This window comes from Serpula lacrymans, assembly GCF_000218685.1.
Source record: "Serpula lacrymans var. lacrymans S7.9 unplaced genomic scaffold SERLAscaffold_4, whole genome shotgun sequence".
NCBI lineage: Eukaryota > Fungi > Basidiomycota > Agaricomycetes > Boletales > Serpulaceae > Serpula > Serpula lacrymans.
The window spans coordinates 2574090-2590902 of NW_006763293.1; the positions used below are offsets into that span (position 1 = coordinate 2574090).

The 16813-nt window shown below is 48.8% G+C and overlaps 5 protein-coding genes across 5 annotated transcripts; 1 reads left to right on the top strand and 4 right to left on the bottom strand.

The window, feature by feature from the left end:
- Positions 1-7677: 7677 nt before the first annotated feature.
- Positions 7678-8254, top strand: SERLADRAFT_383744 (uncharacterized protein; the record flags this gene model as incomplete). The annotated part of the gene is made up of 3 exons (XM_007315963.1): positions 7678-7959; positions 8021-8068; positions 8124-8254. The coding sequence occupies 3 exons, from the start codon at positions 7877-7879 to the stop codon at positions 8167-8169; spliced, it is 177 nt and encodes a 58-aa protein (XP_007316025.1).
- Positions 8255-10592: 2338 nt separating this feature from the next.
- Positions 10593-11109, bottom strand: SERLADRAFT_462237 (uncharacterized protein; the record flags this gene model as incomplete). The annotated part of the gene is made up of 1 exon (XM_007315964.1): positions 10593-11109. A coding segment is annotated over one exon (228 nt), but the record flags the coding sequence as incomplete, so codon positions are not given.
- Positions 11110-11289: 180 nt separating this feature from the next.
- Positions 11290-12460, bottom strand: SERLADRAFT_462239 (uncharacterized protein; the record flags this gene model as incomplete). Its single annotated transcript, XM_007315965.1, has 1 exon — positions 11290-12460. The coding sequence occupies one exon, from the start codon at positions 11822-11824 to the stop codon at positions 11495-11497; it is 330 nt and encodes a 109-aa protein (XP_007316027.1).
- A 317-nt stretch (positions 12461-12777) lies between these two features.
- Positions 12778-13733, bottom strand: SERLADRAFT_462241 (uncharacterized protein; the record flags this gene model as incomplete). Its single annotated transcript, XM_007315966.1, has 1 exon — positions 12778-13733. One exon carries the CDS (start codon positions 13037-13039, stop codon positions 12833-12835), a length of 207 nt encoding a protein of 68 aa, XP_007316028.1.
- A 305-nt stretch (positions 13734-14038) lies between these two features.
- SERLADRAFT_414154 (uncharacterized protein) lies at positions 14039-16713 on the bottom strand (the record flags this gene model as incomplete). The annotated part of the gene is made up of 3 exons (XM_007315967.1): positions 14039-15521; positions 15573-16233; positions 16297-16713. The coding sequence occupies 3 exons, from the start codon at positions 16711-16713 to the stop codon at positions 15022-15024; spliced, it is 1578 nt and encodes a 525-aa protein (XP_007316029.1).
- Positions 16714-16813: the final 100 nt, after the last annotated feature.

The following is a 16813-nucleotide window of genomic DNA, read 5'->3' on the forward strand; positions in this document are numbered from 1 at the left end:
GGATCAAAGCATTCAAAGATCATTGAGGCGCGTCGTTACCGTGACCGACCGTAAGTTAAGACGCGTTCACGGGCAAACGCGTAGAGCAAATTTGTGCGTGTTAGATTTCAAAGCTCTTGTACAATAAGGTCAAATAAAACCCAGCCACATTATAGATATCCAACGGCGCTGACAGCCAATTCAAAACCTGACATGAGCGGACTGTATTCAGAATGTGGACCGAGATACCGTATACAAGGCCGATAACAGTCATTTGATGCACATGCGCATAACAATGGATAGGGGGGAACAGCTCATTTCCGCCCTGAACGCTTCTTTTCTTTTGCCTTCTCCCTTTCCATTGCCTTCTGTTCCGCTCTCTCGCCCTCGAGCGAGTTGAAGACCTTATTCATGCTCTGTTTATAAGCACGGTCCTTCTCTCTTGTTTTTTCTTGCTCAACAGAAGCAAGGAATTTGGCATCTTTCCGCAGTTCACGGATAGCACCCTTCTTTTCTTGCTTATGCTGGTAACGAAGCTTGGCCATTTCATTGCGTTCATGGTCCGGATCGCGATGGCGCATATAGGAGGAGGAAGATGTCTCGAACTTTGGAATGTATGTCGGGATAGGAATCGGTTTGTGTGCCTGCAGCTTTAGAGGGCTTCGTCCTCGTCTCGCGAATTTTAGTAGACTTGATAGCTTTTCTTGAACACCATTTCTCTTCGTCTGTGAAACAATTATGAGTCAACCCTCTTATGGCAGTGATAGGGGTATGGTTTACCTCTAAGTCAGGACTTGCTGATTTGAAGTCAAGCTTCGAGAAAATTGTTTGAATAGGCTCAAAAAGCTCGATAAACCCTTCTAAACCCTTGTACATATTCGCGAACCGATCGAGGGCATCGAATGATAAACCTAAGAGATCTATTTTGGTTTGTTCGTCCGTTGCAGCAGCAGTCAACAGCTGGGCCAAATTAGGTTTCTGGATAGCCAACTTTCTGGTCTTCTTAGCGACAATTGAAAGTGGTAGGCATAGTTCCGACCGTAAGTCAGGGGAAGGAAAAGAACCTGGTAACGAGGCCGCATCCTTGTAGGAATGAGGAGCTAGATGTAACACGGCGTTCATTGCAAAGTTTACTGCCTCTGGCACTAGCCGTTGAGATAACTCTTCGTACTGAAGGAATAATGTGCAGAGGAACAGGCCACTAGCAATATCTGCTAATGACCGAACACGGCACAAACCAAGGTAAGCACCCATGAGGAGACGTGCTGGCGAGATGACTGGATGCTTCAAGTCACTAACTGGCCACGTAGCGCCGATGACTCGAAAGAGCGACAGCTCTGCAACACCAGGCCATGTTCTCGCCTCGGGATCCAAGGCACCTTGAGATAAGCCTCGCTTGAGATTTTTGTGCATCAAGGAAAGTTTCCCTACAAAGTACTCTGCGGACTCGATGGGATAAGATTTACATAGGGCGAATAGGTGTGGAAGTAGGGACGATAGTAGGGTAAAGCGGGGCGTCGGAGGTGATGCGATATAGAGGACATGGTCAACAAGAACAGTTGCTAGAGTCTATTAAACCTAGGATAAGCGAAATGTTTTCCGCTATTACAAGGGAGAAACTGACCTGTAACTTAAACTTGTTATCTGCTGCTAAACTAGTGTGGTACAGGGTTCGGATACGTTGAATAACAGTAGGCACATCTTCATCTTCCACGTCTTCCACTATCTCTAAGAATTCCTCGTGGGTTCCTGGACAAGCAAAAGTGTAAGGCAGTTCCTTGGAAAATGTTGAAGGTTCGGATGTCCTGGATTTTCGTCTTGTCGTGAGCTCCGTCAGTTCGCCTTCCTCGCCTTCAGACATTTCATCATCGTCTACTTCCTCATTGTCAGACTCCTCTGCCTCTTCCTCCCCCTCCCCCTCCTTCCCTTCGCCATTGTCTTCACTATCATCCTCACTATCACTATGGACTGAAACCTCGTCATTACCAATCCGTGTACCCCCTTCACCTAGTCCAGAGCCAAGTCCAGCCCAATCTTCCTCCGCCTCATGGAAATCATCATCCAGGTCATCTCCTCCTCTGTCTCTCTTTCGTTTCTTTCGACCTTGTGCTTCGTCCTCGTCGCTGCCATCTTCCTCTTCTCCCAACATTCGTCTCTTTCTCTGACGCTCAGCTTTTTCCAACGCCTCCTTCTCCTCCAGAGCAATTTCTTCTTCCGTTTTCGTTCTATCTTTTGCTTTCGCGCGTTTTTCGAAAGCAAGCTCGCGAACTTGCTGGTCATAATCAACCTCGATCGGCCGTTCCTCAGTTGTCGCGTTATCCTGCGGAAGAGGTTTTCGGCTCACTCCCAAAGGAATTGAGTTGCTACCAGTTGATGAGGGATCTGGTGCATACAGCAATGATTTAAGGGTGTCGAAGTCTTGGTCGAGCTGGTGTCGAATGTTTTCTCCTTGTTCTTTTTCCATTTGGCGGCGTAACTGGAGGTTGAAACAATACACTATGAGTGAATATTGCGTACTTTTAGAGTATCGAAGCAAACCTTGTGCTCTTTACTCTTGGCCATCACTTCTGCCATGACCTCCGCTTTGGATTTTTTTCGTTCGGACTAAATACATTTCAGTCAGGAAGATGATATCCAGGTCGGAAGACAGACCTCATCACCCTCTTTTTCGTCATCTTCGTCTTCATCATCGAAACCGCCAAAATGTGTGTGCTTGACTACTTCTCCACCAATCTGACCTGCAAAGGAATCAGCAACAGGCCCAAATGTCATATAAGGGTAGACGGACGTTCATCATCCTCATCTTCATCATCCACATGTAGACCAACGTTATCAAAGTCGTCGAGCATAGACAAACTCCGCCCATAGTGTGTGAGTTCTTCCTCGTCCTGAAGGTTAAATGCAGAAGCTTTAGACGAGCGCTGCCGTTCTCTTGTGAACCGCTCAAGCATACGGTCCTCCACCGACATCGTTGGATCATTTTCACCAAATCGTCTATCTATCATCCCTCCAGCATGACCTTTCTCCTGATACTCTTTAAGCAGTGTCCTTTTGCGCTTTCCAAAGGAGTTAGTGAAGCACAGTTTAATTAAAGATCGTCAGTGACTCACCTGCTCGATACCAGCCTGCTTACTCTGAGCGGGGTGCCCAATCGCCCCTTTTATCTTTCGCCCACCAACATCATGCTTGAGTTTCGTAACTTTGGTGTCGAACTGGTTTAGCCTTTGATGTATGGCTTGAAGCCTAGCGGCTTTCTTCACTTTTTCCGTGTCTTCTGATCCGGATTTCTTACGCTTTTTGCCATTTTGTGAGGTCTGAGATAGTCCTGCCTGCGATAACGCCGACTTCAGCTGGTTCAATTGAGATTTGGCCATCCTAGGAGTGGATACCTAGAAAGTTCAAAAAACACTCTATTCTCATATTTTTGTGACGGTCACACCGTGACCTCAGATCATCGACTTGAACTTTGCTCTCCCCGATGAAAGCACCAATATCACTGGGCGACAGCAACTTTACAAACATTCAAGCTCTACCCATAGACCTTCAATTTATAACCGCTGCGTCACTACGACCTCACTAATGATATTATACTACTCCCTAAGGTTGAAGACAGCCTCTTATGCCCTTCGGTTTGGATTCAATGTTCTCGTGTGCTCCTCTCTTTAACGTTCCTGCACTTACAATGAAACGCGAACGTATAACATTCCGATTACCTCGCAGCGTCCACATAACATCAGAGTAGACGGGCTAACATTGGCTAGCACAGGTAAGTACAACTGTTGACATTGTCAATTCTTTCTATTTCCTTACTTTGCTCTTTCCCGATCTTTCTGAAACACAGCACTCTTGCAACATTCTTATCTCTAATACACATCAAAAGTTACTATGACTTTATCGTTACTGATAAATAGCGTCGTTCATGTGAACGGCTCAAACTTGAATCTCACACAGTGTTGGAGCAATGGACTTTAGCAGTCTTGTTTGCGTATCTTCGCATTTGAACAACAATAGTTCACTGGAGAACTCGAATAATTAAGTAAGTTTCATTTCCGTCACACGACAAGAGTATGTGTGCCAATGTAGACACCAACACTACCGCAATACCGCCTCACCGAAACGCTATGCTAGTCGTCTTTGATCAGCCAATCAATCATGGGACTTGTATCTAGCTCTTTTTATGGCTCACGGTCATCGGTCTCCTGAAACAGACTCACCCACACGACCCGTATCATATCTGCGCATCCATACCCTTGGTAAACTATTTGGTGCGGGGGTGGTGCGGATTGTGTCACACACACAATACCATTACATTGGCTTTTCCAGAGTGTCGTGACAAGTTAACCCAGCGTGAAACTCAATAACACTGACCTGGATGCTTACACGGTTTCGGCGGCATAATCTCTGTCTATATAATAAGCTATGCACCGGTACCGGTATCGCAATGATATTCTTTCCGGTTTCGACTTCTACATTCATCGTTACTCGCACGAACCTACGACTCGTACAAAATCCCTGGTGCCACGAAATTGGACCCAGAAGCGCCACTCATATAAATCCCACTCGTCTATAGCACCACTATGCAATATACCCATTCTGATATCGTTCTCAGTCACGTTGGGTGCAATTTAATGGTGCATTATTCTCAGCCAACGCTCTCACGCTCTACAGCTGTACGAAGCGGAACATCTCACTCTCACTGTCACGCTACATTGTAAGTTCAATCGGTCGATGGACCGCTTTTTGAGCTTTTGATAACTCTGACTGCAAGTAGCTTCTCTATCAAGCTCTTATCTGAGTTTTCGCTCACATGCCTCTCTCCCCCTTCTGTTTTGACAGCCATGACGGTTGCGTACGTACGCCTTTCCTGATTCCACTGCATTTTCCCGTCGCCTGATGATAGATCAGACAACCGACTCAAAAATAACCAGTATCATTGTACGTCCATGGCACCATCTTCAATGGGAGTCTGACATCAGCACCAAGACCAAGGCGCTGATTAACTATCATTATCTCTCAAACGTCCTCTGCTGTGAGTCGTGGGGGTGTTCGACGGTCTAACCCATCAAGCTGTGGAGAGGATGGTGCTTCTGTGCCTGGCCCCTCAACCAGCAACTCCTTATCCACCCAACATATCGAGGCTGGCTTCTCGCTTCTTTTAATAACGCTTGTCTTTTATGCGGAGGTGTTCTCAGCCCTCGACACTTGTGTTATCTTTGTCGATCGGCATACCAATGGAGATGGGCCCGTGTCTGCTTAGCGCCACAAAGCTTCCTTCACAAGCCTCATGGTCAAGCAATTATGACCATCTCAACATTAGACTCTTCGACGTGCTTCTTCTGGCTGACTTACATACTCTCTGCGTCAAATGATAAGCCTCATGGTACACGATGTCCAAGGCGAAGGCAATCGTGTGAATCGAGCTTGTCGGGAGCGAGAGGAACAGTAATCTAGCAGCTGATCGAAGGATCCGTCAGGTATAATATAGTTTAGGATCATATCACCTGAGTATCCATTTACCCCCAGGCTAGTTGTTCATGAATAATTATTCGCTTCAATCTCTGTTTTGACGCACGAAGGGTATCATAGTCGGGTGCAAAGTCCAAGACTGGAGTTCCTCCGATGTACCGGCAATAAATAATCCGCCGCTATCAGTTGACAGGTCCAGGGTTAGTAGCAATTATATCGCGACACGTAGCTGACATAGTATATCCGTACATGTATGGAGAGGCGTGACACCGTGTTCAGCAATAACTCAACCAGCGCGGGGGGCCAGGTACGCCATTGGGTATGTCTTCAGGGACGCAATGCTGCAGCGAGCACCACAGCAGGGTCATGAAACTGCGCGAAAACCCGCGGAGCTTCGTCACAAGTTGTCCCCCCTCTCGAGCACAGAAGGAATTCGCAGAAATAACCTGAACTGACGATAGCTTCATGATTAACGCGCCTTTTTCGACGAGATACTTAGTAGATCCAGCCGCAGTACACATCGGGAAAGTGCATCAATGACACCCACTTCTAGAACTCGAAGTTTGTAGTGTGGCCAAGGTCATAATAGAAGGGATCCAGGGACGAGCAATATTTCCTAAATATGTATGATTTCAATTTTGCAAACGGTATCGTTAGATGAAATATTACATCATTGAGCGCGATAAATTGGCCTTGGAAGACGAGCACGCGATGATTTCTTTGGAGATATAGCGTGTTTAACACAGAAGACTTCAAGTTGTTGTTAAGGTAGTCACAAACGCCATTGGGCCGTAGCGCTGTCCGAATCTGTCTTTCCTTCTCGGATACGAAGAAGGCGGAGTGAAATCAGACATCATGTTGTGGTTAGCGTTCCTATTCGACAAGAGGCTGAGTAATAATCCAGCCGTGTGTACCACGGCTGGAATGTAAACCGATGGTACGTACGCTAAAATCCAAGATTCGCATGAGGACACGTCACATTATACCCTTAACGCATGAGGGGCAACACCTAAAAATGCATCATGTTAATTTTGAAATTCGTGACGTTAATACAAGGAAGTACTTTCATAACAGGGGGGAGGGACAGCTCGTTGACAGTAGAAGACCTCGGGAATGAAAATGACGCTCTTGAACACGATACAACGTGTCCAATGCCATGAAACTTATTACTAGCGAAGTCACAAGTGTCCCTGCTTTGCAATACTTTCCAAACTGCCGCGGTAAACACGGTGAAAATGCGAATTAGTACGTACTAGTGTACGATATCATGCATTCTTAGCAAGGACAGAAACACAAAGAAGTCTATTAATTCATTAAACCGCATTGTCAGCTCAAGGATGACTTCAAAAGAGGGGAGCGATATTAACCGTAGAATAAATCCTCAATGAGAAGCTACAGGTAGACGTAAGGATGAGAATCACCTCAGATAAAAAAAACAAGCAATACAATCGTGTCTAGAACGCACCGAATAGCCTGGATAAAGACACATTATGAAACAAATGCTTTCCAGTAAACCCTCAATCCGATAGTTGCCAGTCGGATCAGACACTGTACTCGAATACAGACTCAACCAAACCCCCTTCCCTCCCCCACTGCAAGTCTGAATAACCACACACAAAAAAAAAGAAGACAGCTGTACGCGCACAAACGTCTCTCCGAGATGGCCGTTTGTAACAATGCAACAAAGTCAAGATGCGCCAATGATGACAAGAGCACACAAGATTGTAACTCTCAAAACGTCTCCATTTCTGTACGAGCCCGGTGTCATGTCAGAACACAGCTCGATAGCATAGCACTCATAACGTCCGATCATCATCAGCCTACAATCTGATGAAGATACCAGGATTTTATTTTCTGTGGAAATCAGCCATAGCCATCTCTGTTGAGTTGCGCTGTTGGATTCGACGAATGGCGGCACCCGGTTTGGTAGGACGCGGGAAAGTGAAGAGGTGGGTTGATAAAGTTCAGCCTAGATAGACTGATAATCACACTCTGAGAACAGGATCCATAGTCTGCAACCTGGGCATAGGCTCAACTGTTCCCGCTCTGAGTACTCGTTCCTATGTCTCCTAAGAAGCATCGATCCGAAAAGCGCACGGACATAGACAGCGAGTCCATGGAATCGAAAATCACTCTTTGATCCGAAGCACTTTTTCAATTATGCGCTCGCCGTCCGTCGAGGATCCGCATTCTCACTCTATAAAGAAGTGAAACCTCGGACAACTCTCAGCGCCACTTTCCTGTCCTGGATCATACTATGAATATGAGTAAAACAGACGTATGCAGAGTGACAGAGACCGAATAATTTGTATAATGTATTGCAATTGGCGGTGTGGCAAAGGATATCAAGGTTGGATGGCTTGAAGGGACCCGCCGTGCAGTGGAAACTCCAGTGATGTTTGAAAGAGCCTATCCAAAAAGTCGGTCCCTAATGTACATGTCGAGTGTGGAGTATACGGCTTGGTGGAGCCGAAAGAAAGAGCTAGAGCCACGCATGGTAATCCCTGCGTTATCCTTGCGATAACGAAAGAGCATAGCTTCAGCCACGCATCGATCGAGAACAAAGACAGCAAACCTTGAACCAAAACACCACTATGCCAACCAAATACAATGGTAGCAAATCCTAAAGCAGAGCCATCAGAACCGTTCAAAACGTACGATGAAATCGCTGAAGTCACATATACAATTGGCAGTGCGCCACAGATAATGGCAGTTCGACAATGAGAACGACAAATAAACGTGTCCGCCAATGATCATTGAGTGATTGTTTCAATTGGAACCTCCATTCGGAGATGTCACGGTTGTAGCGACGAGGAGATGAAAGCCGGAAACTCTGCGGATCAAAACGCACAGGTTGACTCGACTCGTGGATGTGACTTGAAGACGAACTGAATTAATCACGAGCAGAGATGATACACCGGGCTAGGAAGCAAAATTAGCGCATGGTACGGGCCCCTGTATACGTACGAGCGCACATTGCATATTGCAGACATGCATGCAAACTGTAATAAGACTAGCGCCGTGTAACGTTGAGTTGACCAATTGTCAGTTTCCATTGACGACGAGCGAATCCATAGTGGATGACGGCGACTCAGCACGCTGTACATGATCCTTCTGCGTCACACAAACGATCATTAATCACGGTAATGCCAGTGCTCGAGGCCTTGCAGGGCCACCGGGTGTTTGAAATGATGATGCACATTGTGAGTACAGGTGCGGGGACTTGTGCTGATTGGTAACGTGTAATAGACGGACGATGAAGTGACCACGGGTGTGAGATTAGGTGCATCCAGCCAATGTGAGCGATGCATGAATGATGGCTTTGTGTTAGTGGGCCTCGTGCCCGTGTACTATGGGCGAGGATTTACTGAATGTACGCCAAGGAGAGGCCGAAAAGCTGCGCAGAAAGGTGACCGTGATGCTCGGAACAAGACTGAATTGTGTGCATTTGGATGGTTTCGCCATATAGAAGATGGTGGATGCGGTTTAAGCTGTGTTTCACGATAAGATGGATGATGGGAGTACCGTCGTGAGAACAGCGGCAGTGCCAGAGGCGGTTCGCTTCCACTGCGGTTCAGTTCTTTCCCTTCCAAAGCTCTCATCTCCACATTACAGAAACAAGTTTGCTACAATCCCAGCGCTATATCCATCATTCGTGATCAAATCACAGTGCCATTCCACTAGCTTCTTCCATTCTAAGTTACTACATGCTGCGACGCTCAGGCTGTAGCTGTGCCATCTGATTCGCGACCACACAGTATTCCTGCTCGCCATCTTATCATCGGTCTTGCATCGTTCTTTGAGCTATCGTATCACCTCTAGTATACGTAACACACCATATTCGATAGTGGGCAGTGGGGTGTTCTTTGCCAATGTGCTTTACCTTACAGCAACACACTTCACGGGCCGCCATTCATAATTACCCATACGACACCAGCACAGCAGCCAAGCAGCCCTGCATCCCGCGAGTACACTGTGACACCAATCACGATCAGACTCCCCTTATCGTCAAACGCCAACTGAACGGGTATCGGCCTCACTAATCCTGACACGATGTCACCTTGCGTTACATTGACACTTTCCTCACTTTCCTAGCTAAGACTTATCGTACGTACCCCAGTTCTCCACCGAGTCATCTTTCAGCGCTTCAGACTCGGACCTACCACCAAGCTTTACTGCAAAACGCTTTTGAGCTACGCCGTATGGTATACCGCCACAACACTCAATTACCGCCACAGATAGTCCCCGTCGAAGTCTCCAAATTGTATTCTTCATGCACCCATGTGATCACTTCATCTCCAGAAGACAGATAATGTGTCGAGACGAGGCACTGTCACCGTGACAAAAAGTAATACATTTCCAGTATACGAGCGCTACGCCCTCTCGAGTCTCCCTACGCCTCACGCCGGAGTCTTCCAAAATGGTATCGTGCCTTCAAAAAAACAAATACCCGGATACTCATCCCCAAACTCGACGATTTCCATTTGTCACGATCCCTCGTCACCCCCTCCAACATCAGCCTCGTGTTGCGCTAGTCTATAACCTAACCTTTTCTTTCATTTTAACTTTTTACGCCTACACCACTCCTGGCACTAGTTCCTGACTCAACCTCTTACCGTGACCATGCTTCTACCCCTCTGGCGTCTGTGTCTCAGCTCCTTCAAGTTACTACGCACGGCTAATATTCCGACCGTGACCGCCTCTCGCAGCCTCTGACTTAGTCTCTCTAGCTGACCTAATTCAACATCATGACAGTACTATCTCTGACTCCCTGGCAATAAATTAACAATTAGCACTGTACCCGGACGCGATGCAGCCGCTTCCACCCAACGACCCCCTAAGCACCGTAACATCTACACCTAACCCAGACGCTTAACCGATACAGGTAATGACAATCCCCGGTCGCTCGCAAATCCACGTGCAACGAAGCCCGACGCAACGAACAAAGTAACAACTCGACCCCCCCCCCATGTTCCGCCGCCTGTCAGAAGAGGGGATAGGGCACTACGCGGTACCACGTTCCACATTGACACGACCCAATGATTGCGTCATCCCACCTGATCACACTGGCAGCCCCTCCGCCAACCTTGAACGATACTCAGGGACTGACTGCTTACTCTAACTGGTATTTTCTATTCGAGACACCGGATTAACCTTGATGAGGCGAGTTTGCGATCGCGAGGGCTTTGAACTGATACCGGTGTTTGTCTTCCAGGGCAAAAGCGCGTGGTCCACCTCGGCTGGACTCGAGCGGGGTAAAGAGGACCGCTACCGAGCGTAGACGAGGCGACGGGTAAAGTTGAGGATCGTCGATCACCAGTGGGGCAATTGGACGAGAATTCCACAGCACCGAAGGAAGACCTCAGAAGACCCATCAACGACCAAACGATAGCATGGTGGGCGTCGCTTGCAGCAAGGCCTAGTTCCTCCACCCCACATGCGATTCTTCTCTATCCATGCTTCTTCATGGTACATTGTCCGCCATAGTAGGTTATAGTAGTAGTCGCACGTTCTCCAAGCTCCATCGATGCGAGCTGTTTCGTTAGGGTGTATTAGCAGGGTAGGATATTCACGATAAGGATCTACCTATCTACACCCGCACAGTCATGATATGACAGTCTGTCATTGACGTATTTCAATAAGCAACGAGTCCATCCCTTTCTTCGTATAATCACACCACCTCTATTGTCCTTGAGTTGTCCCCTCGAGCTCCACCTAGTTCCGGAACTCCCTTGCCCGACTCATCTCGCTAGCACCTCCACCACGCGTACCTCTCTTCCCAAAATTGTTTTTAAATTTTTTACGCAAAAAAAACAAACACAAATGTCAAAAATGCTAACGACCAAAATTGAACGAGGTTATTTGCAAAGGGTCATGAGCTGTTGTCTTGTTGATGCAGTCTCGCGCGTGGTGTGGAGACGCTGGTATGAAGGTACAGGGCGTTGTCGGCTCTGCGCCGGCTAGGTCACCCCATGCAGTACGCACAGTGACGGGGGATGTGACACTCTTCATCGCCTCCCTCTCCCTCCAGCTCCATGTATGATTATTACTAACTTTTTTTTTTTTTTTTGCACATGTCTCGGAGCTTGTCCATTTTGTCCATTTCCCATTCTTCGAGATTATCGGTCTCGTCAGGCCTCAGGTGAAGCGCCGCCGTGAACGTCCAACTTGGAACATGACTCGCACCCGTTACTCTAAACGGATAACCGTCATACTCATATAGGCTTGCACACACCGTGCACCACGCACACCACGCAAGCGTATGGACAGGGGGGAGGGAGGATCCACCCACCACGGCCTTCCCGCCAACGCGCCTGTGAGTTCTGTCACAAAATGCATTTTCCAGGACTGTCAAGTTTGGGGCAGCCATATTTCCCATTCGTTCATCTATTGTCCAGGATGGCTGCTTAGTTACTAGTCATTGTCACGGTGTCGTCCGTATGCGCGCGCGTATAATAACGTCAGCCCCCGAGTCGTCCACCCGCCTTACAGCACCTCCACACCGAGTCACACCTGTCAACCCCCTATCATCCTTATTCTTATCCTCATTCATTTACTCCAAGGGGCCCATCTCAAATAGACTGAAACGCCCGTGTGCACACACAGTGCAAGGCACCAGCCGTCTAATCGAGGTAAACGTCTCGAGAGGAGAGGGGAGAGCCTCGGAGTACCGAGTACAGGATGCATAATATGCCTTAACACCGTATGCAGTACACCCCTTCCAGAGCCCCCACCTGCGCCCGCCATCTAAATATGACTATGAACTGTACGATTCGCTCGAATTCCTTGGATCGGTAGAACGGCACATGCGCATGTCCGATTCCCTAGGAACGTGGTCACCCTACGGCTAACGGCCTACCTCCCCCCCTCAAAAGAAGGGAAAGAGAAAGAGAGAAAGGAAGACCTCGATCATGATAGTATCGATATCGATGCCATCCACATACGTACAGAACTACGAAAATGTATATAAAGCTATCGCGATGAGATACGGGGCAGGGTTAAGGACCCCCCTAGGCCTGTGCAGGCCCTTGCTTAAACTCATTTCGCCACATCGCCCCAAATTGCAAAAACAAGAAGAAGAAAAAAAGCCCTCTTCCAGTTGAGGTTGCGCAACATGCATGCATGGTGCACCCGGTACTCAATTGAGTTTTTAAATCTCGAACGTTCGAAAACGACGCGCGCAGTCACAATCGCCCATATGTCGCCAATAGTCATTTTCATTTAATATACTAGTTATGTGAATTACGCCCACCCCAGATTTAGTTTCGAGTTCAGTTTCTTGAGTTGAAAAAAGGTACCTCCCCTCGTCGCGTGGGGCTGGATATCGTCAATGGATGCGGTTGTATATTGCAATGATAGCAAGCCTATTGGTAGCAGCCCAAGAACCTCAAATTCCAAAACCGATCGACGGTTCGTAACTGACCTTCACGCCGTAGTAGTAGTACGTACCACCGTGACCGATAAACCTGTTCCCAACATCCTGTTCCAACCTATTCCAACAGCTGATCTCAGGGGAACTCCCAATACAAAACGTTATCGCCCCACTTGCCCATTGAATAGAGAAGTGAACGATGATCGTGACATCGCATGACATCTCAAAACACTTGACACCGCCGACTGTCAAGGACCCTACGCCCCGAGTGTGTGTTCTTCGAGTGGGGTTCTTGGTTTCGAGCTGTGAACGGTTCAGCCGTCCTGTTCTCTTTCTCAGCGTTCATCCAATCGTTCTGAATCCCCAACCCGCATCCGCGTCAACCATCCGGAGTCCAATTTCACACCCAATATCGACTCATCCGTGATAATCTGTCAGACTGCGCAGTCCCCTCCCCTCGCCCCCCTAAATCTGAACAAAATAAAATAAAATAAAATAAAATAAAATCACGATAAGCATCATAGCATGAATGACCTGTGACCGTGAAAGAAAACCACGTGTACCGAAAACCGAAAACCGGAAAAAACCCGAGTTCGGTGCTATCCCCCTATCCGTACGTCGTTCCCATAGGCTACGGCCGTACAGTCATCGTAGTAGTAGATCGAGTTCTTTGAGTTCTTCGAGTTCTTCGAGTTCTCTGAGTTCTTAGAGAGCCCTTCGATCCTTCGATTCTTCGAAAACCTTCGCGAGCGACGCCGTGGCCATACAAGTCAATGGGGGCAAAACCTCAGGCCTGACGCCTGACGCTCGTGCAGCCCAAGTGCACAGATTTGCCATGTGCAATATGCAGAGGGGCGAGCCTAAGCGTCCAAGTTCAGAGCCTCGCAGCAATCCCATCCTTGCCCTCATCCTTAAGAGTACTTTGCATCATTGAATTCAACGAATCCTCCAATATATATATTTTTTATTTCATCCCAATTCTTCCAAAGTTTCTATAAGAGCTAACTATTACAAAACAAAACACAATCCGTCTCAAAAAAAATTCAATTCAAATCAATTCACGAAATGAGGGGAAAATAATATTAAAAAAAAAAAAAAAAAAAAAAAAAGAGTCGCAAGAAACCAGGGCCTCGAGACATGGAAAGAAACTCGGAGAGCACGAAAAGAAAAAAGAAAGACAGAAAAAGGAGCAAGTCACTGCGTTAATTAAATTTCTTCGAGGGTGAGGGTATCTGAGAGCAAGGGCGGGGGCGGCAAGGGGAAACACGACACGACGACGACGACGACGTACAAGCAAAGGGGGACAATGACGGGTGGGTGACGAGGGGGCGTGACAGAGGGGCAACAACATTGATATCAAGAACGGACGGCGAAAGGGATCGAAAGGATCGAACAAAAAGCCAAAGAGAAAAATTTCCGTGTGGTGTATTATGTATATGCACATTATAAACAAGCAGCGCGTCTCTGTGCGCTGCATAACGTGGAGGGAGGAGAGGCGGGGCGCGCCGACATCGCCTTTTTGGTCTTTCTGTCTGGTAAAACAGCGCGCCAGTCCGTGGTATAAGGGCGGCAAGTGCAAGGGGGGGTAGAAAACAGTGGGGGTTGGCTACACGTGTGTGAAACGGGAGACAAAAGAGTCAAACAAGAAATACAGAAAAGTGTGGTTTTTTTTCGTAGACTTGCTTTGCCATTCTTTCTCTTCTTTCTTGGCTTCCGATTTCGAAATAAATAATATAAAACGGGAAAGGAACGCTCCACGATCACTTTTGCGGTGTGGGTGATGTGAGAGAGGGGGTATGCGTCCTGCGATCCGCCGTCGTTTTGGTGGGGGAATAAAAAGAGTGTGGGTGATTTGTGCCTTTGTCGTCGTGAAAGATGAGGAGGGATATTATGAACAAAGAAAAGCTGTGATAAACGTCGTCGTCGTCGGTGGGAGGAAATGGTTGAATATATTCGAGGAGTGCCAGTGATGAGGATGATTCAAATAAATAAAGCCGCCATTATCGATTATATATCGAACGAGACGAAAACATGAGACGAAGTGGAAAGAAAATGGGCAGAAATTACGAGGGTCATCTTCCAAAAACACAATGCGCGCATGCGCAGAGGTGAGAGATACAACAGAAATTACAACGCTCCCCCGCGGGAGGAGGATTACACGCCAACAAAAAAGCCTACATCGCAAGCAACGTCTCCCCCAGCTCTTATGAGCGCACACCTTCCTCAGCAGCAGCAGCAGCCGCACTCGACAGCTCGCTGAGTGGCACATTGGACGAACTGACATCCATCCCATCTGCCTGCTCCTGCACCGACATGGCATGCATCGCCGGGGACGAGACCATACCAGCGGGCGAGCTCGACTGCATCGGAGGCGAGCTGACGTAGGTCGGCATCGAGCCACGTCTGTACTGGTCGTGCTGTTGGGCGTAGTAGGAGGGAGGGATGGGAACGGTGGCTGCTTTGCGCGGCGATGGCGCTGCTGCTGACGACTGGCCCTGAACCTGGAGAGAGGATTGTTGCATGCTGGCTTGGAGGGAGGCGATGTCGGAGAGCGGTGCATTCGGCAGTCTGATGCCGCCATCGCGCGGATGGCCGGGAGAGGACATGGGTGGGCTCTGCGACGAGCGAGGGATGGGGAAAGTGGCAGCTGCAGGCGAAGAATAGTTTGAGGGCGGGGCAGAGCCAGAAGACGAATATACTGATACTAAGGACACGATAAGCAAGCAGATCGCAAGCAAAGGCAACAAATACTGACCACTATCATCCCAGTCGCTGGTGGCGCTGCCCGAGTGGACACTGGAGGCAGAACTGGAGACCGAGCTCCTTCTAGCAAGACCGCACTCTCTGGGCTCCTTCTTTACGATGGAAGGGTTCTTTGCGTCCTTTGGTACGGTACCGCTGGCAGGTTTAACGGTGCCCTGAGTAGCAGCTTTGCGAGCCTTGTTACCGGCGCGAAGTTCGTCGAAGCGAAGGGGACGAGGACGGAGGTGGGTGCGCTCGTACAGGCCACACTTGTTGCAAACGATTTTGCCCGGGTTGAGGGTGGAGCGACGCCAGGAAGGGGGCTCTGTGGTGTGGCAGTTGAAGCAGCGCCTGCGAAGGTACTGGGTCTCCTTGCTAGCGGCGTCGTCGGTGTGCTGGACGGGGACACCGGTATGGGGAGAAAGGTAGGACATGGGAAGGCCGGGGTGAGAGGAGGGGTGGCGGGGGTAGCAAGCAATCTGGGAGGGTACGATGACAGGGGAGGGATCTTCGAGTTTTATGCCCTCTGAGGAGTGGTGGTGGAGTTGTTGGACATGAGAGTGGTGTTCTGGATAGTCATGGTAGGAATGGGGGGAGGAGGAGGAGACATAGGCGTCCTGTGCAGGCTCTGCAGCGATCTGGTCAGCGTAGAGGGGCGGGTGAGAGAACTGGTCCTGTATGTAGGAGGGATAGTTTGAGGAGGACGAAGAGTGGAGATCGTCACGATCGTGGCGTACGTAGGGGAAGGTGGCGCGACGGATCATGGTGTGGTCAGCCCTGTTCTGCTGGTGCTGCTGAAAGTGGTGCTGCTGGGGATGATGGTGGTGGTGCTGCTGCTGCTGCTGCTGCTGCTGGATGTAGGACCAGTCCTGGTATGACTGGGAGTCGTCGATGTACATGTCGGTGGGGGGTATGTCGTGGTCATAGAGCTCCTGGAGGAGAGAGCCGCGGGAGGAGTTGGTGAAGGAGTACTGGGGCCAGAACGGGTTTGAGTCGTCGTGGTGGATGAGGTGGTCAGAGTCGGCGAAGAGGGGGGGGATGGGGTCGACGATGTGCTTGTAGGGGGGGTGTACGTCGATGGAGCGGGGGGAGGGTGTGCGGGGAGTGGAGGAGTCAGAGTCCGAGGTGTATGTTTCGAATTGGAGAGAGTCCATGGCTACTATAGAAGAGGGACGCGGACTGACAAACGGAGAATCTCGGGTTAATTTTAAAGAATTCAGAAAACTGCGTTCGTTGCGACTCTGGGTCCTTCCT